The sequence below is a fragment of the Tympanuchus pallidicinctus genome, unplaced genomic scaffold (assembly GCF_026119805.1).
Source record: "Tympanuchus pallidicinctus isolate F22 unplaced genomic scaffold, pur_lepc_1.0 scaffold16, whole genome shotgun sequence".
In the NCBI taxonomy this organism is placed as follows: domain Eukaryota; kingdom Metazoa; phylum Chordata; class Aves; order Galliformes; family Phasianidae; genus Tympanuchus; species Tympanuchus pallidicinctus.
Genome location: NW_026294679.1, coordinates 12,764,196 through 12,787,503, shown reverse-complemented (window position 1 = coordinate 12,787,503; position 23,308 = coordinate 12,764,196). Strand labels below are relative to the sequence as shown.

General features: G+C 60.5%; 1 protein-coding gene across 5 annotated transcripts; it reads left to right on the top strand.

Moving 5' to 3' along the window:
* Nucleotides 1-1,270: 1,270 nt before the first annotated feature.
* Nucleotides 1,271-22,776, top strand: KCNIP2 (potassium voltage-gated channel interacting protein 2). Of its 5 annotated transcripts, none has more exons than XM_052677485.1 (9): nt 1,271-1,380; nt 18,654-18,753; nt 19,617-19,737; nt 19,956-20,025; nt 20,096-20,166; nt 20,378-20,485; nt 20,656-20,760; nt 20,997-21,059; nt 21,290-22,776. In XM_052677485.1, exons 1-9 carry the CDS (start codon nt 1,308-1,310, stop codon nt 21,335-21,337), a joined length of 759 nt encoding a protein of 252 aa, XP_052533445.1. In that variant the 5' UTR covers nt 1,271-1,307; the 3' UTR covers nt 21,338-22,776. The 5 variants fall into 5 exon arrangements, with proteins under 5 accessions (XP_052533445.1, XP_052533444.1, XP_052533446.1 ...); XM_052677484.1 differs by having other exon boundaries at nt 18,654-18,749; nt 19,613-19,737; nt 21,290-22,775; XM_052677486.1 differs by lacking the exon at nt 18,654-18,753 and having other exon boundaries at nt 19,613-19,737; nt 21,290-22,774.
* The last annotated feature ends 532 nt before the right edge of the window (nt 22,777-23,308 follow it).

Here is a 23,308-nt window from a genome sequence, read left to right as displayed (position 1 = left end):
CGTGGCACCCCGAGTGTGCAGCCGCTCCCCGGGCCTGCCGGGTGCGCGGGGTGGGGACGCGATGCGGTGGCCGAGCGCAGCGGTGCAGGACCCGCAGGTGGGGGGGGCTGGAGGCGTCCCGGGGGTTCCTCTCCAGCTCTGCGGCCGCAGGGAGGGAGCGTGTTTCCCCAGCAGCTCTCTGAGCGTTTCTCCGCCGCGTTTTCTTCGCTAAATGGCTCTTATTTTTAGATGCAGGCAGTTGCTAAGCATCGCTGCCTCGCTAAGGCGGCTGCTTTCGTGGCTTGACACCAAAGCACGCTGACAACACGCTGCCGCGTGAGCTCGGCCCTCCATCCGCGCTGCTCCGTTTTCCCTCTCTGCCGAGCGGTCCCCACGGGCTGCGATGGGTGCGGGGGGCGGGATGCTCTGCCCTCCATCTTCCTGCAGGGAGCGGGAGCCGAGGGGTGGCACATGCTGGATGCACCCAGGCCGCGGTGGAGGCACGGGGCACCGCTGTGCCGTGGAATCTTTGCAGCTCTCTCAGCTCCCTAGAACTGATTCGGACACGGATGGCAGCGGATAACCGGGGCCGACAGCAGAACCGAGTGCGGCCGTGTGGCTGTGGGACGCTCTTCCCTGTGCCCCTGAGGGCCACCTGTCCCCGTGCTGCTGCTTTTCTCCATCTGTGGGGTTGCGGTGGGGGGGGGGGGGAAGGGGGAGGAGAAGCGATCTTGAGACAGACCGTGTCGGGGATGGGGATGACGGAGATCCCGATGGGCTCGGGCCGCCCTCACCGTGCCCTTGCAGAGCGTTGGCCGCGCACAGTCCCGCTGCCCAGTTGCGGTCCGGCTTCTCCACCAGACAGTGCATCCCCCAGTGCTCCACCTTCCCTACCGGAGGTCCCAAGGAGGGGGCCGGGAGTGCTCACAGCGGCGTGCAGGGCTCTGCGCTCCCCAGCCGCTCCATCCCCATCCCCGTGCAGACCCCTACCCCGGGGTCTCCCGAATACCCTCAGCGCAGCGGCTCCTCCCGCAGCCCTCCCTTCCCCTGCCTCAGTTTCCCCGCGACGGCGGGGCCGGGCCGGCGGCTCCGGGGAGAGGAGGCGGGGAAGGACGGGAGGGAGGGGGCGGCCGTGCCCAGCCCCGGCGGCGGCGGCGGTAGCAGCGGCGGCGCGCTCCTGCGAGAAGAGCCGAGCCGAGCTCCGGCACCGCTGCCCCCTTCCCGCAGCCGCGCGGGGCGGGGGGAGGCGGCGGCCGCGGGCCCCCCCTGCCCGGCGGCGGAGCCCGTGCGCCCCGTCGCGGTTCCCCCCCCCCCCCGCCGCGGAGAAGATGCGGAGCAAAGGCAGGAAGGAGAGCCTGTCCGACTCCCGCGACCTGGACGGCTCCTACGACCAGCTGACTGGTGAGTGCCGCCCCCGCGGAAGGTGCAGCAGCCGCTCGGGATCGCCGCCCCCCCGGCCCCGGCCCCGGCCCGCTTCCAGCCCCGGCCCCGGCCCCCGCCGCCCCGCTTCGCCCGCGGAGCGCCGGAGCGGAGCGGCAGCTCCGGCCCCAGGGGGGCACCGCTCCCCGGGGAGGTTGGCAGCCCAGTGGGGAAACAACCCTCATACTCCCAGCGGGCGCTGGGGCGTTTGAGTCCCTGCCGGCCGCCCCTCAGCCCGCCTCCCGCATCGCCGCTCAGGACAGCGGGGTTTCGCAGCAGCCCCCCGGCAGCGGGGTCCCCCGGGAGCCGGGCCACCCAGCGGCACCCGAAGCTCCGGATCTCCTCCCCTCTTGAGTGCCCCCTGGGACGCAGCAGCCCTACCCCAGCGTTGGGACGGCTATAGTGCAGAGAAGCCACATATATCCCATCTGCAACCCGGTGCCATCTCGCTCCATCCTCACCCCCAGCAGGGAATTGCCGGTCTTCCCAGTCCCAATCCGTTTTCCCCCCATCACATCTCGTGCTCTGCTCCTTCCTCACTTGTTCTCCGTGGATCTGGCCAGATCCTATCCCCTCGCAGGATGTCAGCAGCTGGGCAGTGGGGCTCCCACCTTCTAGGGCTGTGATAAAGCTGAGCCACTCCGGATTCCATGCAATGGGACACCAGGCAGCCCCCAGCCCCGTGATGCTCCTACAGACGTGTTCCAGAAGGGATTTCAGGAGCTCCAAGGGGGTGTCTGGGCAGGACAGGACCCTCATCCCATAAGCAGCCCCACGCAGGGATGCCCTGCCGGCTGCCTGCACCACCGTGCTGCAGGGAGATATTTTTGAGCTGTGTAGGAACTTGGAACCCACACACAACTTTTGGTTTCTCCGGTAACTTTAACACGTCCATATGGATTTAAATCAAAGCAAGGTTAAAAATAAATGCCAGGTTCTCCCAGGCTGAGACCTTTCAGGGTCGGGCTTTGAATCCAAGCACAGCACGCAGCACAGACCCGGGGACGGGGTCTCTGGGAGCCCCTGCAGCAGCCGGCCCACATCCCAGCATGGCCTCCGCCTGCTGGATCCCCCAGGAATGCAGGGCTGTAGCAAAGCCTGCTGGCAGAGTGGCCTTCGTGTCCCCTGACCCATCGAGGGGACCCTCACCCCACGTTCCGTAGCTCATTTGGGGATAAGCATCCTGCTGCAGCATGGCCTGGGGACATCCACAGTGTGAGATGTGACCTGAGGTTGTCTGATGTCAGGCGATGGCACGTCCCCAGTGATCGTCCCTTGGTTGGTCTCCACCATCCCTCCCCTGCCAAAAACAGGAGGAGGGAGGCCAGGACACGATCTGTGAGCACAGGAAGGCTGCGAGCAGCCCCTGAGAGAAGAAGGGGCTGCACGTGGCTGCGGGTGTGACGTGGGCAGCAGCGGGCAGAGGGAAGAAATGCCACCAGGAAATTAAAAGGGTCCATTTTGGGGACAGGGAGATGACGCTAGTGAGAAATAAAAGCCGTCCATAAATTACATGATTCCTCTGGCCCTCTAATGACACGGGTGATTAGTGTGAGTGCAGCCCATGTCCAGGGACATGGCCCTCAGCGTGGGAGAAGCAGGACCCGAGTGCCGCTCTGCCCTCAGGAATGGAGGTACGGGGCCCCACAGCACAGGGGTTCCTGGGGAAGCAGGGACATTGGCCCCACGTCACCAATGGGACCAGCAGGTGCAGGCATGGGGCCAATATAGGGCTGCCTGCAGTGGGTCAGACTCTCTGGCTGCTGTTTGTAGGGTGAGAGATTTGCCTTTGGGGGTGAGGATTTGCTTTTAGGGCAGTGTTTTCCCCCTGCTTTCTCCCTCCCGTTTCATTGCAGGGCCCCGAGTGAATTCTTTGCTCCACCCCAAAGGCAGCCGCAGTGTTAGCAGGGGGTGAACAACTGCTATAGAGATCATCAGCAGAGCTTTGGGGTCCTTCTGCTTCCCCCAGTGGGGAGTTGGGGACCCCACAGCTCTTCTTGCAGCACCCCACGAGATGAGATCCCCAATAGCAGTGAGTGTGTAGGGCCACACAGCTGCAGGACAGAGCTGCATGCTGTGCTCTGGGGTGCGTCACAGGGATAGGGACAGTGACAGCCCTGCTGTGCACAGCTCCCTGCCTGCCACATGCCAGCACGCAGACACCCTGAGGCTCACAGCCCTCCCCCCAGCGCCCTGTCCAGAGGTCCCAGCCCTCTGCCCACCCTCTGCTTCCCCCACCGCTGCTGCCACCCCTTATGCCCACTCTGCTCCTCTCGCTCTGCCCGGCCGTGAGGCGGGGCTGGAAGCCGGGCTGTCCCAGCTCCCCCATGGGAAATCGCCCCTTGGGGTGGGGAGTGGTGTGGAAATGCTCTCACGGGGACAGGGGATCCCGGGGGGCCCCACTGTGCCAACGCGCCCACCCTCGGCGGATGCTGCACCTTCGCGGGGCGATGGATGGGAGTGTTGCCTGACTGCCTCGTCTGTCTGCTGCCTCCCTCCTTCTGTTTGCTCCTCGCCTCGGCCCTTTGCTGTCCTGGCTTGTTTGCGGCTCTGTAGGGCCAAGCGATGGGGCTGCGATGCCGGGGTGGGGGAGGGGGTGCGCTGCGGGCTGGGATTTGCAGGTCGGGGCCGTGAGAATGGCGGCGTGGGATGGCTGGGCATGGAGTCGGTTTGCTCCGTCGGATTTCTGCAGGCACCAGTGCATAATTGATGGCTGGGCACAACTTTGGCCAAGGTGCACAGATCCCGCTGCACGTGGCTGGGGATGCATGTGTGGGAAGTTCGCTCCTGGGGCATCGCATCTCTGGTTTGGGATGATGAGACTGCGCCGGGTCCGTGTGGGGTACAGCCTTTGCCCTCGGGTCGAGCACCAGGAGCCCAGGAGCCCCAAGGCCCCACTAACGGAGCTGCCCCTCCCTTGCTGGCTCGGCTCATTAGTGGTGTTTTCATTAGGAGAAGTGGTTTGGTTTCATTTAAGCCAAATTGCTGTGCTCGGGAGATGACAAATCCATCTGCCGGCAAATCGCTCTCCCGCCGCCGGCGTGGATCCCGGCCCCGGGCAATAATCGCTGTGCAGATGAATGAGCTCCCAGCGGGGCGGATCTCCGCTGTGCGGGGCGCCGTGGGTGAGCTGCTGCCCCAGCACCCCAGCTGTGGGGGGCCGCCGTGGGGCGGGGTGGGAATCCCTCCCCTCTGTAGCAGGATGGGGAGGATGAGCGAGGGGAGGGACCGCAATCCCGGCCCGTCTGGATAATTGCTTCTTCCTAGATTGGGTTTTAAAAAACGGCATTGTTTACAGACAGCCCCCAGATGGGTTTAGAGGCGGTAATCCCCCAGCCCTGCCTTCCTCCTGCTGGTGCCGACGTATCCCTCAAGGTCTCCTTTCCCCCCAGCCTCCATCTCCCTCCTGGCTCAGCGGCACAGGTGACCTGAGCACCTCCCCGGCCCTGATTCACTCCCGGCTCTGGGAATCCTTCCTGTCACTTCCCCCTTTGCCGCAAAGTCATTAATGCGCGAGGAATCATTTGTTGTGTAACTCGGAGGACGAAGGTGAGCGCTGCTCTCGGGGTGACGCCGGCACTCTGGGGTCTGGAGGGGCTCCAGCAGCGATGCCCTCCATCCCCAACAGGTTCTCCCCATCTCTTGGAGCTCAGCAGGGTGTGATGGAAGGGACTCTCACAACCTCAGGTCTGCTGCTCCAGAAAGGGCTGTGTGGGGTTGCGGGCCTACAACATCCCTGTGTGGGCTGAGGCACGGGCTATGGGGTCCGGCCCTCACTGCTCCCACAGCCACTGCCTGGCACCGCCATCCTCCTGTCCCAACACTCGGCCGGGCAGTGGTGTAAAGATGCTGCAATCAGACAGGGGAAACCTAAGAGCATTGGGCAGGATTTAGCGATGGGAAGGGACGCGGCCGAGGCTGGGGGCTGCACAGAACATGGCAACATCCCATGGTTTCCCAGCAAGTGCCATCAGTGGAAGTGGTGGTACCCCATGTTGAGCCCTACAGGGATGGAACAGGGGGGTGATGGTGCTTCATACCAAGAGCAGCCCATGCAGACCCCGAGGGGAGCTGCCCAGGGGGCGTGGGGACCTTGAGCTGCAGCTCCTTTCCCTCGGTGCTGCTTGCTTTCCCAGCCCACCCTGCCGTAATTACAGCCCGCTGCTGTGCTCTGGTAATACCACTTCTCTTTTATCACTGCTTAATTAAATAACTGTGGGGAAGTGAGGGGCTATTAGTGAGGGGCTGGGTAGTGCTGGGAGGCACATCAAAGCCTGGGGGCATCTCGTTTGGGCTCACCGGTGCTCCTCCAGTGGCACAGCACAGGGTTTGTGGGTGAACCTGGTTAATTATTGCCCACCTCCCACTCCATGGGAACCCTGATGAGCCATCCCTGGAGCCCAGACAGTGGTGGTACAAGTCTGCTGCTAATTAGATCCGAAAGTCCTCCCATGAGCTCAGGTGCAGGGGTGATATTTGATTATTCTCAATTATTTCTGATTATTTTGTATTTATTTTGAGTAACTGCATGTGCATTCTTTTCCTATTGGGGTCTGCTCTGTGGGTTGGTGAGCTCCTGACTCACCCTCCCAGGTCAGAAATGGGTCTCCAAGGGGCCCCTGGAGAGCAGCCTCCTTCTCCAGTGGAACAGATAAAGACATGGTAGCACAGCTCCTGAAACAGTCCAAAATAGCTTTCATGTCCCCAAAATGTCACTTTACAAAGGCAGGTGTTGGGGGCCTCCGTGGGGCTTGAGACAACAGCCAAGCATGTGGCCTTGCTGGTGGCCCTCCTGGTGGCCTTGCTGGTAGTGCTGATGTCTTTCCCAGCGGCCCTTCCTCACGGCATGCAGCTTGTGAGCATCTGAGGAGCAAAAGGCTGCTGACCCCACTGCTGTAATCTAGGGAGAGGAGATGGCCCCCTGTGAGCCGTGCTCACACACAGCTGTGCTTCTCGGAGGGTCTCAGGGTGCATCCCCCCAGAGTGTGCCCACCCCATCCCTTCCTCTCCAGTGCCATGCATTATTCACACCCGTGTGGTGCCAACGGGGCTGACGTGCTGCCGAGCACAGAGAGCTTTTCTGTGTAAATCCCTGAAATATTTAGCAGAACTGACTTAAAAACACAGCCTGGGAGGAGTTGGTGCCTTGGTGTAACCTGGAGGCTGGAAGGCCAGGGCGGAGGCAGCTCAGCTGCCAGGGACCTGGGGATGTGGCACGTTGCACCTGTGTCCTGTGGGCACTGGGGTGCCTGCCCCACTGTGAGCCTTCCTCCTGGCCCATGGCACCCCCAGCCCAAGGCGGGCAGGTGGCACTGGGTGCTATTGGTGCCCCACGCAGTGGTTGGGCTGTGCTCTTTTCTCTCTGAGAACCCACAGAGCCCTCAGGGCTTCACTGTGACAGTGCATCCCATGTCAGATCCGCCACGAATCCTGCCTGCTAATAGCTATGCAAATTACCTCATTAGCTGCCTTATTTATTTTCTCCAGCATCATCTTATTGGCATTTCTCTGGGCCCTGGAGGCTGTGGGTGCCCAGGCTGGCAGCAGAGCTGGGCACACTGATGGCAGTGTGATGCTGTTGGGGATCAGGGGCTCGCAGGGCCCAGATCATCACCTCCTTGTCCCTCGTCCCCTTTTTGGAGTGAACCTTGCTGTCCCCTCACCTCCAGTGCTGCCCCCGACCCTTCAGGCAGAGGAGCGTGATGGCCACCAGAGGCTTTCACCATCCCCACGCATCCTTGCACCTACTGCCTTGCCCACGTTCATGCTCCAACAGACCTCTACGTGTCCCCCGCAGTCCCCTGTGCCACCAGCCCTCTCAGTGAGCCATGTCCCCAGCTCACCTCCCCGTGGCTGTGCCGCTGCTGAGCTGCACGGGGGCTCCTCTTAGCGGCAGGCAGCAGCAGTGGCACGGTGACACAGCTCGGCACTTGGCACTGTGCAGGGCTCGGCAATGTGCAGGTGTCCCCGGTGTCAGGACCCCGGTGATAAATGTCCAGCAGAAAAACCTGTCAGGAGGGGATGAGAGTCCCCATATTCTGGCTGTGTTTCTCTTTCTGCGGGACGCTGCTTGCCTGGCCAGGGCCGCAGCGGTGTGGTGCTGGCATCTCTGGCCAGCCCTGCGGTGGGGCAGCTTTGGGGCCAGGTGGAGACTTACTCTCAGCAGTGGGGTGCTGATGTGGGGTTGGCTCTGCCAATCTCGCTGCTGTCGTGTAGGCTCTGGCACCCTCCTGTGGCTGTTTGTCGCCTCTCTGCCGTCCCACAAGCTCCGTTGCTGCGCTTTGCGCCCGTGTCGGGAATGCGGCTCCCAGGTACCCCCCGATCTGTCCCTGTGCAGTGGTGGTGGGAGGGGAGCTGGCAGCTCTCAGGTCCATAGGGGTAGGTTCTATCGGTGTGTTGCATTCAGTCCCTGCAGCTGTCTCCTCGCTGCATGGTGTGACATTCCCTGGAGCCCCCCCGGGGCGTCACACCGATGGCGTTGTGGTGCCGGGCGGTTTCTGAGTGCTGCTTTCTGGCCCGTGCTGATGGCTGTGCTGGCCACGGTATCACAGGGATGGGATACCCAGGAGAACTGAGCAGTGCGGATGGATGATGTGGAAGGGGCTCCGCTGGGGCTGCCCCCCTGTCAGGGGCATCGCTGGCATTAACAGGCAGGAGGGCTTGGTTCAAAGGGTGTAGCCCTAATTTTGGGGAGCAGGGGTGATGTTACCCAGTATCAGTACCTGGGGAACTCAACTCCTTCTCCCGGGACTCCCAGCGTGGACATTTGAGGGCACTGGGCGGTCTGACTGTGCCTGGCTGGAGCACACCCACATATCCTTTCCCATCCCCAGGGGAGCCAGAGCCATCATTTCCATCAGGTCCCTTTTTCTTCACTTCCTTCCCCATTAATAAGAGATGAAGCTTAAGAGATAATAGAGCCTGGATGGATGTAGAGCTGAGATCCTGCCGGTGTGTGAGGTAGATGTGATGTGAAGAAGGAACTGCAGCTGGGAAAATGGGACTCAGAAAGGGAGGTGATTGCCAGTCTGCATCTCTGGCTCTGGGAGCTGGGAAATCCCACTGCCGCCACACGCCTGACTTTTCCTGGCTCTGACACATCAGCGGCGCACTGCCAGGATGAGCTGAGCGAGCAGCTCTGAGTCCGGGCGGTCCGGGAGCACAGCTCCTCTTCTTCCCATCCTTACACCCAGCCTCATCTCCTCCCCTGTATGGAGGCGGTACCCAGGGATGAAGGATGCTCACAGCACTGGACGGATGGTACCCAGGGATGAAGGATGCTCATGGTATCGGACTGCTGGTACCGGGGATGCAGGATGCTCACAGCACTGATCAGCTGGTACTTGGGATGCAGGATGCTCATGGTGCTGGGTAATGGATGCTGGGAGATGCAGGATGCTCGTGGTGTCAGACAGCTGGTACCTGGGGATACAGGATGCTCATAGCACCGGCTGGTTGACGCTGGGAGACGCAGGATGCTCCCAGCACTGGATAGCAGGACTGGAGGATGCACAGTGCTTTTCGCATCAGCTCCCTTCAGAAAGGAGCTTCCTTGCTCCTGGAGAGAGGCAGCTCTGGCATGCAGCAGTGCCTCATTGGTCAGTGGGACCTGTGGAGTCTGCGGGTTGCCATACCAACCTGCCTCTGGTTCCCAGCCAGCCGGGGCGTGAAGTGCCGGGTCGAGCTGGTGCCAAGGGGCGGACCGGCAGCCAGGGGCAACCCAGGGCTCTGCATCCACCCAGCTGTCCTGGTGAGCTGGCTGGCACCGCTGGGCTCCCTGACCCCCGGCACCCCTCGGCAGCACTCTGTGCTTCGCTGCACGGAGCGGGCAGCGGGTTGGCACGGCACGGGGGGCTCACCTGGGCATCTCACTGAGTGACCTGCAGCGAGTGGTGAGCTTCGGTCCCCCTGAGCCTGGAGAGAGGTGGCAGCTCGGCTCACAGCCGCTCCTCCCGGGATCATCCCAGCGCCAAACTTCCCGCCTGTCTGCCTGCCTGCCTGCCTGCAAGCCGGGCCCGGAGGCTGCCGTGCTGCACTGCCCTCCCCATAGGGCTTTTTCTGCCGCCGATGCCCGCAGGCTCGTTGCAGGAGACGAAGGCTCTGTCCTGTCCTGGGCAACGCACAGGGGAGCTGGGGGCTTTGTGCCGGCTTTGTGCCTGGGTCCCTCCCCGGTGCTGTGAGCCAGAGCCATGAGCCACTGCCAGCAGCGCTGCAAGAGGCAGCTGGGCCGGGTGATCCGCTTCTTCTACCAGTTTGTCACTGGGACCCTCTCGCAAGGTAGGTGCTGCCCTGGGGTTGTGGGGCTGTGCTGGGTGGGGGGGTCTCCGTGAAGTGGTCTGCGGAGTTATTTGGGGCAGGGATGTTAAGTAGTGCTTACAGATCCAGCCCCGGGAAGAAGGGTTGTGTATGAAGGGCTGAAGATGCTCATAGGGCAGAGACCCACTTCCCACCCCACACCTGGATGGGGGCCAGCGGCCACCTCCTGACTGCTGCAGGTGCATCACAGGGATGTCACCATGTGCTGGGGCCATGGGGTGGTGGCAAATCCCCAGCATGGCACTGAGACCCATGCTGGGGAGCCAGGAAGCGTGGGGAGGAACGTGCCACGCTGGGACTGTGGGGAAGCCTTGCTGGGCCAGCACAGCCACGTCACTGCTTGCAGTGGGGCTGGCACTCACTGCGAGCTGGCAAAGCGCCGCCTTCATGGGGACCCAGCCTGCCTGGAAAACCATATTGGCTCTGTTGCCTCCTCATGTGGGGCACAGGGAATGTGGGGGTACCTTCTGTGCAGCCTTGGGGCCAGTGGCATGGCTGTGGGGACACGGAAGAAATGTGTTCCCTGCAACTGTGCCACCCCTTGTCCACGTGGCCCCATGACTCACGATGAGGGAAGCGTTCCCCAACACTTCCCAGCCCCACGGGCCACCATGGCAAAAGGGCATGGGCCCTTTGTCGCCCTTGGGACTCTTGGGCACCACTGGGCATGTCCATATCTCCATCAGCTCCACAGGGTGGAGGATGAGTGGGGGTGAGTCAGCTGATTGGGGTATAAGGGCAGAGCTGCAGGTGGTGGGGCAGGATAGGGAGCAGATCTCATAGTCCCACAGCCTGCAAGGATGTCCTCCAGGTCCTCATTCTGCTGCCCTGCTGGGCTGGTCTATAGTGGGTGTCCCACCCACATGATGCCAAGCAACCCCAGGTTTGTTTGGCCATGCAGAGTGGCTGTGATATTTGGAATCCCGTGCTGGGAAACAGCCAAAGTGATGGGAAACACAGAGCTGGGCGTGTCTCTGCCTCCTGAAGACTTGGGGCTGGGATACAGAGTTGGCACAGCCTTCTGCCCCTTGTGTCATTCTCTCCTCCCCAGCTACCACTTTGGTCCATGTGGCATATGGATGCTGTGTCCTGCAGCTTCTGTGCCCCCATCGGCCCCTTTTTGTGGAATGAGCCCCTCGGCACAGTTAAGGAATGTGGGGAGCATCATGTGCCTGGGCACAGAGATCCCTGAGTGGGCACCCTCTGGGGTGGGTGCCCTGGGGAGCTCACCAAGGACAGGTCACCAATGGAAGGAAAAGAGAAATGACTCAATCAATTAACCAGATTAAAACTGTGACTTCACCTCCCCAAAAATAGCATTTCGCCAATATTTTAATGTGCTTATTAATAATCTGCTCGCGCTCTGATTAGCAGCGAGGTAATAAGGGATCGGCTGTAACCTAAATTTAACACTCCCTAATGGATGATGGCCCCGAGAACCAAAAAAAAAAAAATAATAAAAAAAAAGAGAGGCTCCTATCCATCAGGCTGGGCCCCCAGGGCACTCAGCAGCACCCTGGGCAGATGTCATCAGCTGTGCTCCCAACTGGTCCCATGGTGTATCCTAGGGGACAGCCAGAGCCTGCTGCACCCCCTCACCCTGTGCTTCTTGCTCTGCTCTGGATGGCCACGTCCCCTTGCCCAGGACCTGAGCCCTGCCTTGGCCTATGGTGCTGGGCTCACTGGGAGCTGGCAGACTCAGAGCAGCCTGAAGGTGATGCCACACGTGTAGCAAGCCATACCCATGCTCAGCCCCCTGCTTTGTGTTCTGCCTGATGGTTCCAGGATCCCCCCGGGGCCAGCAGGGTTATTTTTAACTGTTTGCCATGTGCTGCCTGAGCACAATTAAGGTAATTGGTTTGGGAGCCTGGCTCTCACACGCCGCTCCCAATTACCTGCCCGCCTCCCACCTCCCTGCCCGCTGTGGCCGGCTCTGTGGTGGGGCTGCTGGAGCAGGGCTGCCCCAGATAGCGGTGGGGTTGGTTTGGGGATGGAGCCATGGAGAGGACATCCCTGCACAACGACAGCCTGCTCTATGCCTCCCTGATTGCCATCCTCCTCCTCATCTCCTATTGGTTCACCACCCGTTGCTTCAAAATCATCAGCGGCATTGAAGGTATGGGGCTGGGGATGTGGGGGGACGGAGCGATGCCACCCTCTCTGCAGGCCATTTGGTGGGGTGACCTAGGCACTGGGTGCCTGAGGGCATCTCTCTGGGCACCTCGTTCACCTCAGGTCTCCCTTCTGTCCCCCCTGGTGCTGCTGTGCCGGGAAAGTGGTGACAGCCGCAGCAGTGCCCGCTTCAGAAGCAAGAACATTCCCAGCATTTCCTATTCTGTCTCTGGAGTAACTGGTGGGGTGCCCCAGTGGAGACAGCTTTTTGGTCCCTCCCGAGCTGTTTTACTCCCTCCAGCACCTTGGAGCAGCTCCGATGATCACTGTGTCCAGGGCCATGCAGACCCCAGGGCATGTGTTTCTCCATCCACCCGTGCAACCTCTGCCTGTACAGGGCCTGTGGGCTCTTCCTGTGATGCAGTCATATGCTGGCAGTGATGCTTCTCAGTGGGCTCTGCCCCACTTCTGGTGATGTGTGTGGGATCTGGACCTTCCTCTTGCAGGCTGCAGGTCTAACTCTGGGTCATCCCATGCATCCCTTCCATTCTCAGGGCAGCTGCAGCTGAAGGAGCATTGCAGAGAGCCAGCCCTTCTTGCTGGGACATGTTTTATCTGGAGGGGCCCCTCTGGGGGTGCTTGGGCTGTTTTTGGACAGAATTAGGTTGCTGAAATTGTCTGGTAGCACAGGGACAGCCCTCAGCTGTGGGAGCATTCAGGCTGGGGAGAGGATAGGCTCAGCAAGAGCAGTTGGCTTTGGGGGAAACTTACTTTCAGTGTGTAACAGGCTGGTGTCACCTTGTCCCCAAAGGAGTCACTCAGGGCAGGAGCAAGATTGAGGGCCAGCCCCATTGCTTCCAGCCTCAGTGCCTAGAAACTCGCTGCTTTCCAAGAAAAGGAAACAGCCCTGCAAACTTCCAGCCCAATGGATGTTTCCCCAGGGAGGGCTTCCATCACTCTCCCGGAGCCTCTCCTGATGCCTTGCTAGCATCTTTTGGCTGGAGAAGATGCTGGGCCTGCCGTGCTGCCAGCAGGCACTAGGCCACCTGCTGGGGAGTAACCTGCAGCTGGGAATGGGGCCTGCGGGTTTGGTGTGGGGTGGCCCAGCTGGGAGCCATCAGCACCTTCACCAGCCCTTTCCTCCAGCAGGTCCCACACAGTGTGATGTGCCTTCCTCCAGTGATGTGTTTCCCCCATGGGCTTTGTGCCCTGGCCCATCAGCAGGGACCCAACAGTTAGGCAGGGGCTGCTTTGTAGCCTGAGCATTGCCACCCCACCTGGCCCTGCAGCATGGGGGCAGCCCCATTCCCTGCACTGATGCTGGTAGTGCTCTCGCTCAGTCCCCCCCACGTGGGACCGGGACACCCTTGGAGCAAGGGCTGGGATGCTGTAAAAAATGCATGGAGCCAAATATAGCCCTGGCGGCTGCGCAGGCTGCTTGCTGGAGGTGCCCGCATGCCTGCTTCTGCCTGACCTTGGCTGGGTCCCCAGGGCTCCCTGTTTGGGGTACACCCCCACCACCCCGTGCTTTAAGGATGCTGGTCCCACAGTTCAGCAGCTGGACCTGCTCCATGGCCCTGGTGACACCCAGTCATGACCCCAGACTGTACCCACTGGGCTATGGGGACCTTTAGGCACCCCTTGGTGTTCTGAGCCAGGTGGGTCCCTGTGGGGTGGGTATGTATATGGGGTGCAGAGGACAAGTCTGAGTCATCCAAGTCCAGGATGTGTTGCCAGTGCCCAGTGTCCTGTCCCTGTCGTGTCCCCCCCTGGGAGCCAAGTGCCTTTCAATAATCTGCGGCCTGTTTCCTTAGCAACTGCATTAAGCAAATCGATGGCAGTGGTGTCATTGGAATGGGAGTGCATGCCTCCTGCCTCCCCCATGCCCTGCCACCCCCCCCCTTCCCCCCCCCCCCCCCCCCGCGTGGCCTTGCTCTGCTCTTACTCACAGGCACAGCCCTTCTTTGCCAGAGCTGTTGGCTACTGGCTCCTGTGACAGCCCCATGCTCACCCCTCACTCTCACGTGGCCCCAAATAGCAGAGGGACAGCTGACATCCTCGGGGACATCAGGGGTCCTTGGGGCTGCATAGCCCAGCAGCTGTGGCGTTGGGGTGAGAAGGCTCAAGGTGATTAGGGGGCCATGAGACACCCCCATCATGAACCTGGAAGGCCTGGAGATGGTTGCAGTGCTGGTGGTCTTGGTTCTCTTCGTCAAGGTACTGGAGCAGTTCGGCCTCTTCGAGCCCGTGTCCTTGGAAGGTAACTGGAGTGGGAGGGCACCATCTGGTGGGTTCCCACCTCACCAGGGTCACGGCTGTGTAGGGAGCCCCAGAGCTGCCCCCACGGATGCTTTTAGGGTTCTGGGACGTGGTGTCTGCAGCTGGTAGGGGTGAACATGGGGATAGGGTGTCCTGCCTGCTCCATGTAGAGTTCTGGTGGCCAGGGATGTGGGGGAGAAGGTGGGACCCCAGTGTGGCACAGGGATAATGGGGTGTCTGTGTGAGATTGGGGTGTGCTGGGGGCTCTGGGGTGCTCTGGGGGCAGGGAATGGCAGCATGCAGCCCACCCACCCGAAGGATGCTGTGGGTACACCATCAGGACGCGATGGGCACTTTGCCTGGACCACAGTTCCAGTGCGTCCTAGGGCTGATGCAGACTCTGGCTACCCCTGTCCCCCTGCTTTTGTTGCCCTAAGCCCTGTACCGAAATCAGTGGCACTGTGGTGTGCTGGCTCCAAGCTGCAGTGGGGAGGGGGAAGCAGAGGGGAGCCAGTCGATGCCAACCCTACTGGGAGGCACAGCGCACGGCAAGAACCAGCCCTTGGCTGAGCCCTGTCCCCAGGGGCACAGCTCTTGTCCCCAGCAAGAGAGTCTGTAGCAGTGGGGATGGAGGTCCTGTGCCCACACATTCAGAAGGACAACAGTAGTAGTCCGTGTAGTCCTTAATCTCATGGTATCACCACCATGAAGTTTGGATGGGCTGCCCCTCTCTATCCATGTCACCACACTGGGACCTGCATGTCCCCTTGGCTAGGGACACTGAGAAGCATAGGGATTTGCCCCAGCTCTAGAGACAGGAGTGGGACCAGGTGCCCTGCATCAGCTCCCATCCCCACAGGGGTGAGTGGAGGAGAGGGAAACGCCTGGCTGGAGAGGCTGGGTCCTGGTACCATGCCCTGAGTGCTGCCTGTGTCTCTCAGAGGCTTTGTCACCCCCTGGGCTCTGGAGGTGGCAGATAGGATGCTTTGCCTATTGAGAACGGCCCCAGGTGGTGTTGAGGATGGGGAAGTGTCTAGTGCCCTGCCTGCCTGTTGTTTACCAGCTGCATGCAATGACAGCCCATGGACTGCAAAGAGCCTGAAACCATACACTAATGGTTTGGGTCCGCTAATGGACGGCACTCCAGAGCAACCAAGGCGGCTGCACTTCCCCCACACACGGTGCTGAAGCCACAGCCAGTCCCCCCTGTCCCATCCGTGTGGCCATGCCAGTGTCATCTCAGGGGTGACTCTACACCTGGTGTCATTTTCCAGCCAGTTAATCACTGCCAAGTGCTGTCACCCCGCTGTGCCCTGTGCCACCGCCTGACCTGTGCCCATCACCAACCCCTGCCAAGAGCCTGACGTGGCCAAGTCCTCGGGAGGGGACAGGAGAAGAAAAAAACTGTTGTTTTTGGCTGCTGAAGTGCAGTATCAATAATTAATTGAGGAGAAATTGGCTCCGGCTGGGAGCAGGGCTGGGCAGGCAGACAGAGAGCCAGGAGAGCCGCCCATGTAACAGAGTGGATGAATATGAGATGGAGCTGCAGACTCTGAGTGATGGGATAGTGAGTGCCATGTCCCATCTGTGGGGTGGGTGGAAGGGATCATCTTGGTGAGCTCCTAGGGTGTGGTGGGTGGGTGCTGCCTGGGATGTGGGGCTGGGAGGCACCTCCCAGTGGGGTGAGCATCCCTGCGGGGTGAGGAGGAGGCAGAGGGCAGGACCTGGCCTTGCATCCTGACCCCATTGCCTCTAACTCCCAGCACTGAGCAGCCCTGAGGACCGTGGTGTGCACCCCTATGACTTGGCATAGCGTCATATCCCGCTCAGCCCAGCCAGACATAATTAGCTTGTTGAATCTCTTCTCCCTCTGGCTTCACATTAATCACTTCTCACACTGCTCCCCTCCCAACTCCCTCTGGCTGGGCTCTTGCCTCCTGTCACTGATGTGCCCAATGAGGGGACCCCAAACTGCTGCATCCCACGCTCTCCTCTCTCCTGCCTTGCTGGGTCAGGCATTGCAGCTGAGGGATGTCATTCCCTGCTGCACTCTGGGATCTGCAGGAGCTGAAAACAGTAGGCATTATCCTGCTGCTCTGCTTCAGCTTCAAGCTGCTCCATGTCTTGGGCATTATCCACCTGACTGGAGGAGGTGGAACCAAAACTGTGATGGGGTTGCAGTGGGGTGGGGATGCGATGAAGTGGATTTACAACGGGGTAGGGGTGTAGTGTAAAAGTTGGTCCCCGCTTCCTGTGTCAGGGCAGTGTGTGCAGTATGCAGGAGCTGCAGGGTGCTCTCAGGGTGCTGAGGAGAATGTGTTTTGGGGCATGGGGAGGGTATGCGGGTGTCTGAGGGCACCAGGATGTAAGAAGCTCAGAAAGTGAGGGATTTGGGTGGTGGCATGTGAGTTATTGGGGATTGTTACAATACCAGAGTGGGGAGAGGCATTGGGATGTAGGGGTATCAGGGATGCTGGAATGGGGGATACTTGAGTCATTGGGATGTGGGGTGTTGTGGTGCTGCATTACTGAAAGTTGGGATGGCTGGGAGCATTAGGGTGGGGAGAATAGCTGGGTCTGGACCCAAAATAAGCTGGGGCAGGGGATGCAGGACCTGTTGCTTGTGCCTGGAGATGTTGGAGTGCAGAGAGGCACAGTGTTGCTGCTTGTTCCTTTTGGCTGCCATCTTGATCCGTGCTACCAGCAGTTCCGCCTGGGGTGAAGGTTGTTGGCAGACTCTATTCAGTGTGCTTTGAGTTTGTGAATTTCCCACTGTACCCATCATAGCCATCATTGAGGATGCTGTGAGATGAAGAGGTTGCAGGTCTCATTCCACTGGGCAGGATGAGGAGTGTGATGGAGGGCATGCAGATAACAGTGAGGCAATCGGTGGCAGAGAGCAGGGAACTGTGCCCAGGGGCTGCTTGTGCGTGAGGATGCCCTTGAGCTGTTTTTTGACCCTATCACATCCAGGGTGGATGCTGGAGACAAGGGGACACTGTGCCATCCCCAGCAGAGCCCTTGGGTGTGCCAAAGCCAGGACAGCAAAGCGCCAGCCCCAGTCTCCCTCTCCTGTTGTTAAACTGCATGTGCTGAACCCTCTCCCTCCCAAACTGGGTCCCCCAGAATCGCGCCCTATTCGGTTTCCTCCTTAAGAAAACGCCTGTGTTATTTTTTTTTTTCTTTTTCCTTCTTTATAACAAACTAAAGTGTAACTTGCACCCGACCTGACCTACTGCACGTGCCTATACCTGCTGCCCCTGTGAGTCCAACCACGTTTTTTTCTCTGTTGCATCTCTCTGGCTTGGTGGTTCCCCCTGCCCCATCCCTCCCGTGGTCTCACCGCCAGTGCTGTGTCACTGCCTGCCCTGTCCCCAGGACTGCTCCTGCTCCTAGGGCTGGTCCCACAGTGTGATGCTGTTGGGGATGGGGCTGGATGCAGGAATCTGGGCAGGCTGGAAGGTGCCATGTCCCGATGCAAATAGCAGCCCCGTAAAATAGCTGGGTAAAACCATGCTTGCAGCATCCCTGCTGAGGATGCGTCTCCCTAGGCACACACTTGCCTTCTCTGAGTGGCTTTGTGTGACATCCCATTGGGGGCCACCGACCTCTTAGAACTATTTTCCACTACCTGAAAGCAATAGAGCCACCCACTGGTGTGTATTCAAAGGGACTTTGCACCTTTTGTCCTATTGCCTGCCTGCCTTTGGGGGCTGGAGCCCAGCATGGCATTCCTCTCCTCCTCTTCCTCCTGCCCACCTATGCTGCTCACCCTGTGCTGCTTGCCAGCTTGGGGCAGTCTGTGAGGCCCTGGGAAAGGGGGGAGCAGGTATGTGGCCAAGGAGCAGCACTAGGTTAGGAGAGATGGGTCATGGCCAACAGTGGGATAAAGTCTAAGGATTGGGGAAGGGGGTGAAGAGCAGGGGGACCTGGAAGCAATGGCAGCGACCAGGTTGAAGCAGGGGATGACTCCTGGAAGAGGCAAAGGCCCTGCACTCCATTCCTTCCTGGCTGTCCCCACCCAGGGCCCTGGGCTTGGCTGCACTGGGGTGGGGATGCATGCAGCAGAGGGGCTGCATGGCTGAGCTGGGGGCATGCTTCGTGTTCAGCTCTATGGGCCAGCAGGATTAAACCCGGCCCCGTGCCCCTGGGTAGGACGTAGTGCCCTGGGGGATGCAGTCCCATCCTGGACTTCATCCCGTACAGCCCCACTTGGAGGGAGTTCCCCATGGAGCAGGCATTTGGCTTTGGGGCTAAAGGGCAAAGCCCTGCCATCTCCTTGGCTGCCGGGCTCCACCGCACACTGCTGTGCTCTGATGGGTGTCCAGACATGCTGGCCATGGGTCAGGGCCACCTTTCTATCACTCCCTTTCAATGAGGGAAGCAACTGGGCCGGGTTTGTCCTGGGATGGAGCAGAAAGGCTGAAAGATTTGGGCTGGGCGTTGCCTCCCTGCTCCATCCCCATCTGCATGCACTGGTCCCACTCACCCCATGCCGGACACCCTGCATCCGGGGCCCGCTGCTCTGTTAACTCTTCTTCTGCTTGGTGACTCCTTCTTTCTTCCAGGCAACCCGCCGGGCCAAACTAAAAAAGCGCTGAAGCAGCGATTCCTCAAACTGCTGCCCTGCTGCCGGCCCAAATCCATCCCCTCGCTCAGCGAAAGCAAGTGCTTCTTCTTGCCTTTGTGTGTGTGTGTCCACAGCAGTGCTGCTGGCTGCCGTCCCCCCTGCCCTGCAGCGTGGGGGGGGTCAGGATCAGTCCTGCCCCTGAGGGTCCGATCCAATGGGCTCTGCACCCACCTCCCTCCTCGCCTGCTCCCGGTCTGTTTTACCCCCTCCAGCACATTGGAGAGGCTCTGATGGGATGCATGGTGTGGCTGGACCTGGCTGGGGGCAGTAGAACCACACCCTGGCTGGAGGATGCTGCTGGAAGCTTTGTGTCTGAGATGTGAAGGGGAGGGAGAGGGATGAGTAGAGACAGAGCCCCCCAGCCTGTCCTGGGTCATGCTTGGCCCTTTGGGAGACCCTGAATGGGAATGTTCCCTGTTCCACGGCATAAGCTGAGTCCCCCCAAGAGAAGAGGTGAGTATGAGGGGGCAGAGTCTGGGGATCCAGGGCCTCTCAGGGTTGTAGTGGGGGCTCTGGTCACTGTAGGAATGGGAAGAAACCATAGCTGAAGATGGGGCACAGCAGACAGGACGGGAGCTAGACAAGGCAGGAGGGGATGTTTGGAGTTGGGGGCAGAGAGGGGGGGGGAGATCTGCTAGACACAAGCCTCAGCGCAGCACAGATCTTCAGGCATCCAGGGTCTCGGCTCTATGGGGCAGATGATCATGCTAGGGAAGAGCAGGCAGGCCTGCGTTCCCTCCTGGCATACACCTGGCTGCAGCTGAGCGGGACACCCCAGAAGCCTGCTGTCCTGAGTGGAAGTGTGCAGTGTGAAGTACACCTCCTGCCCCTAGCACTGCAGGGCTGGGCAGGACAGCATGGCTTCAACTGCCCTCTCCTCCCCCAACTTCCTTGCAGACAGTGTCGAGGATGAGTTTGAGCTCTCCACCGTCTGCCACCGCCCCGAGGGGCTGGAGCAGCTCCAGGAGCAGACCAAGTTCACCCGCAAAGAGCTGCAGGTCCTGTACCGGGGCTTCAAGAACGTGAGTAGCCCTCACTCCTTCTCTGCAGCCATGCACCCCTTGGGGATACTTTTGCGTCCTGTTGTCACGCTCTGAATGGCTACAGATGGCAGCAGAGGGGATGTGGTTTCCCCTGAAGCTTTGGGGGGTGCCCCAATCCTGGGATTTAGGGGCAGAGAGCCCTGAGCATCACACCATTCCCCATGCTGATGGTGTGACGCTTCCATTTGCCCTGGCAGGAGTGCCCAAGTGGCATCGTTAATGAAGAAAACTTCAAGCAGATCTACTCGCAGTTCTTCCCACAAGGAGGTGAGTGTGGGTCCCCATCCCTGGTGTCCCATGTGGGGCTGTCTTCTCTCTCACTGTTTGCCTCCTCCAGACTCCAGCACGTATGCCACCTTCCTTTTCAATGCCTTCGACACTGACCACGATGGCTCTGTCAGCTTTGAGGTGAGCCAAGGAGGGGGCCAGGCTTTGCCAGGGGCTCTCTGTTTGTGTGCCGTGGGCTGGGACTGCCATGGGCAGCTACTGAAGGACTTTGTTAGTGGGAAAAACAGTACAAAGCAACAACAGAAAGAGTTCTGTAGTTTCTGGTTGAGGGAAAAGACTCGTGGCATCTCTGTGGGGCTGTCATTCCAAAGGGTGACCACCTGCTTTGCAGGACTTTGTGTCTGGGCTGTCCATCATCCTGCGAGGTACCATTGATGACCGCCTGAACTGGGCCTTCAATCTCTATGACCTGAACAAAGACGGCTGCATTACCAAAGAGGTGAGAGAGGGGTCCAGACTGAAGCAGCTCTGCACCCAGTGGGGATGAGGGCAGGGCTCAGGGCATTTCCTTGAGAATTTAATGGGTCCTTTGGGGGCATAATGAACATTTGCAATGACAACCAGATGGAGGCAGAGCTTCTCCACATTGCAACACTGCCTTCTCTCCAGGAAATGCTGGACATCATGAAATCCATCTACGACATGATGGGCAAGTACACCTACCCGGCCATGCGGGAGGAAGCACCCCGGGAGCATGTGGAGAATTTCTTCCAGGTGAGCTGGGCACATCAGTTGGGACCCTGCATGCAGAAAACACCCTATGCTGGGGACAAAGCAGGGTTCCAGTGAGCAGCTTGCCTGGGACAGGGAGGTTTTCAAGCCCGAAGTGCTCTCTGTAAAGGTTTTGGCAGTGGGTGCTCTGCTTTGCATCCAGCCACCATGGAACCTGGGCTGGGGGTGCTGGACTGTCCCCATCCCTGCACTGCCCTCCATGCTGTGCTTGTCTCTAGAAAATGGACCGAAACAAAGATGGTGTGGTGACAATCGAGGAGTTCCTGGAGTCTTGCCAGAAGGTAAGGCCACAGGGCTCAGTGCAGCATTGCTGGGGCTCTGCACTAGGAGCCATGTTCATGCCATCATCCCTGTGTGGGTGGGGAACAGTGCATCCCAGCACGGCCCATGTAAGCCCCAGAGCTCCTGTCCTGTGTGTCAAAGCAGCTGGACATGATCCATGGGGTGACACCCGCTTTGGGGGAGCAGCCCAGAGAGCTGCTCTGTGCCCAAACCCTCCTCCTCCCTGCAGGATGAGAACATCATGAGGTCCATGCAGCTCTTCGACAACGTCATTTAGCTGTCTCCAGTTGAGCTCTTCTGACATCGGGCTCAGACCCCACTCCTCTCTCAACTTCTCCTTCCAGCCCTTCCTGCTGCCAGCTGCCACACAGAGACATGGTCAGCACCTGGATGTATCCTTCCCCCAAGGCCAGCCCCGCTTTCCTTGGGGGCCCCACACAAAAGTGCCACCAAAGCGTGGGCACAGCTGGCATGGGGCATCCGGCCTAGGTGGGCTTCTTGCACCCGATCCTAGAGGGAAAGCCGCAGCCTTGGGCTGCCATAGGGCCTTCCCTGTGCCCCCACATCATGACCCCCCCAGCAGCCCCAGCACCGGCTCCAGCCTAGACCCTCCAGCAACACTTCTAGGAACTAAGAATCTCGCAGCAGGCATCAGCGCCTCAGCTTCCTCCTGTGCCCTGATGTTAGGGACACGTCCCCTACATGGGACATGAACCACTTGTCCCCCTCCTCGCTCACTCAGGGTGCCGGGCTCCCTGTTCGTCGCTAACAGCTGCCTGGAGCTGGGTGTGCACTCCTGTCCCACCCACATATCCCTCCAAGTACTGTTTGGGGGCTATTGTCTCCACATCAAACTCCTGCTCAGCCCCACCGGCTTCAGGTCCTAGTCCACAGCCTGGCCCAGCTTCTCCCAACACTGTGTCCAGAGGGGCAGCAGCGGCTGGGGTCAACGGGGAATGGGTGAGCAAGGCTGTGCACCACACCAGGCTGAGCCCTGGTATCAGAGCCGTTCGGACCCCCTCACAGGGCCCTGAGCCTCAGCTGTGGAGCAGCCCCCACTGCTCCAGGCTTGGCTTGCGCAGACGTGATGTTTTTTAGCTCCGTCCACCACAATGTTCATCTCACAGCCCTGTTCCTGGGTGGGAGGGCAGGTAACCCCAACCCCAGCACCTCCTGTCCTGCTGGGTGCAGAGGCCCTCCATCTCTCCATTCCCCCATCCCTCCCTCCCTCACGCTGCAGTCGCATGGCGTGACCCCCGCCCCAGGGCATGGTAAACCACAACCCGCTTGGCATCTCCAGTCTGTATATTTTGTATTATAACGATAAGATGGGTTAAAAAAAAAAAAATGGGGGGAGGGGTGGGGAGGAAAAAAGAAAAAGACAATAAAATCTAACCACGATCGCTATGCACACTGCTGGTATTCCCCTCTGCCTTTGTCGGACGTTTGGAGGGGGGAGCTGGGGAAACAGGGAGCACGGAGGCCGGCCCACGGCTTTCTCTGCAGTCCCCGAACCCCAAAACCTCTGAGCCTCCCCGCCGGCCCGGCTCAGCGCGCCGCAGCAAATCAGGTCAGCGCCCAGGGGAACTCGCGCAACAGCGGCACCGCCGGCACCGCAGCGAACGCAAATGCAAACGCGCACGCGCACACCCAAGGGGCGTCCGCGGCGCGCACGCGCAGCGCAGAAGTAAACACTTAATTCCCACCCCTTCCCCATCCGCGCCGCTTCCCTACACAAAGCCGACTGCGCAAGCGCCTTCTGTCGCCGCGCGCCTGCGCGCTGCCGAGCTGCCGCCTCTCCCCTTCCCCGGGGCCTCTCGCGCACGCGCATTAAGCACGATCCGGCCGCCTGCGCAGGCGCCGTGAGCCGCCGCGGCCTCGCCCCTCCCCCCCGCCCGCCCTTCGCGCACGCGCGCCGCGCTCTTTTCCGCCTTTTGCGCACGCGCCGTAGGCGGGCTCTCCCCTCCGCCCGCCCGTTCCCCGCGGCGGCTCGCTCTCTTCGGCCCGCCGTTCCCGCTCGAGCCGCGCGCTCCCGGCGGCGCGACGGGGAGAGGCGTTCGGCCGCGATCTCCCGCCCGGTTCCCGGCTTCCCTCGGCCCCGCGGCGGCGTTTCCGCGCCTCTCCGAGCCGCGGGCGGAGCGGTGAGGACCGGTCGGGGCCGGTTCGGCGCGCAGGCGCAGGGCCCCGTAAACAGGAAGCGGCGGCGGCGTCCCGGGGCGGCGGAGACAAAGGGGAGAAGGGGGGTGGG

What these genes read in the sequence shown, in the direction of transcription:
- KCNIP2 (XM_052677485.1), top strand. Translation starts at nt 1,308, where the DNA reads ATGCGGAGCAAAGGCAGGAAGGAGAGCCTGTCCGACTCCCGCGACCTG. An exon ending in GCAGTTCTTCCCACAAGGAG is followed by an intron (nt 20,026 to 20,095) that starts GTGAGTGTGGGT and finishes TGCCTCCTCCAG; the next exon opens with ACTCCAGCACGTATGCCACC. An exon ending in ATGGCTCTGTCAGCTTTGAG is followed by an intron (nt 20,167 to 20,377) that starts GTGAGCCAAGGA and finishes CCTGCTTTGCAG; the next exon opens with GACTTTGTGTCTGGGCTGTC.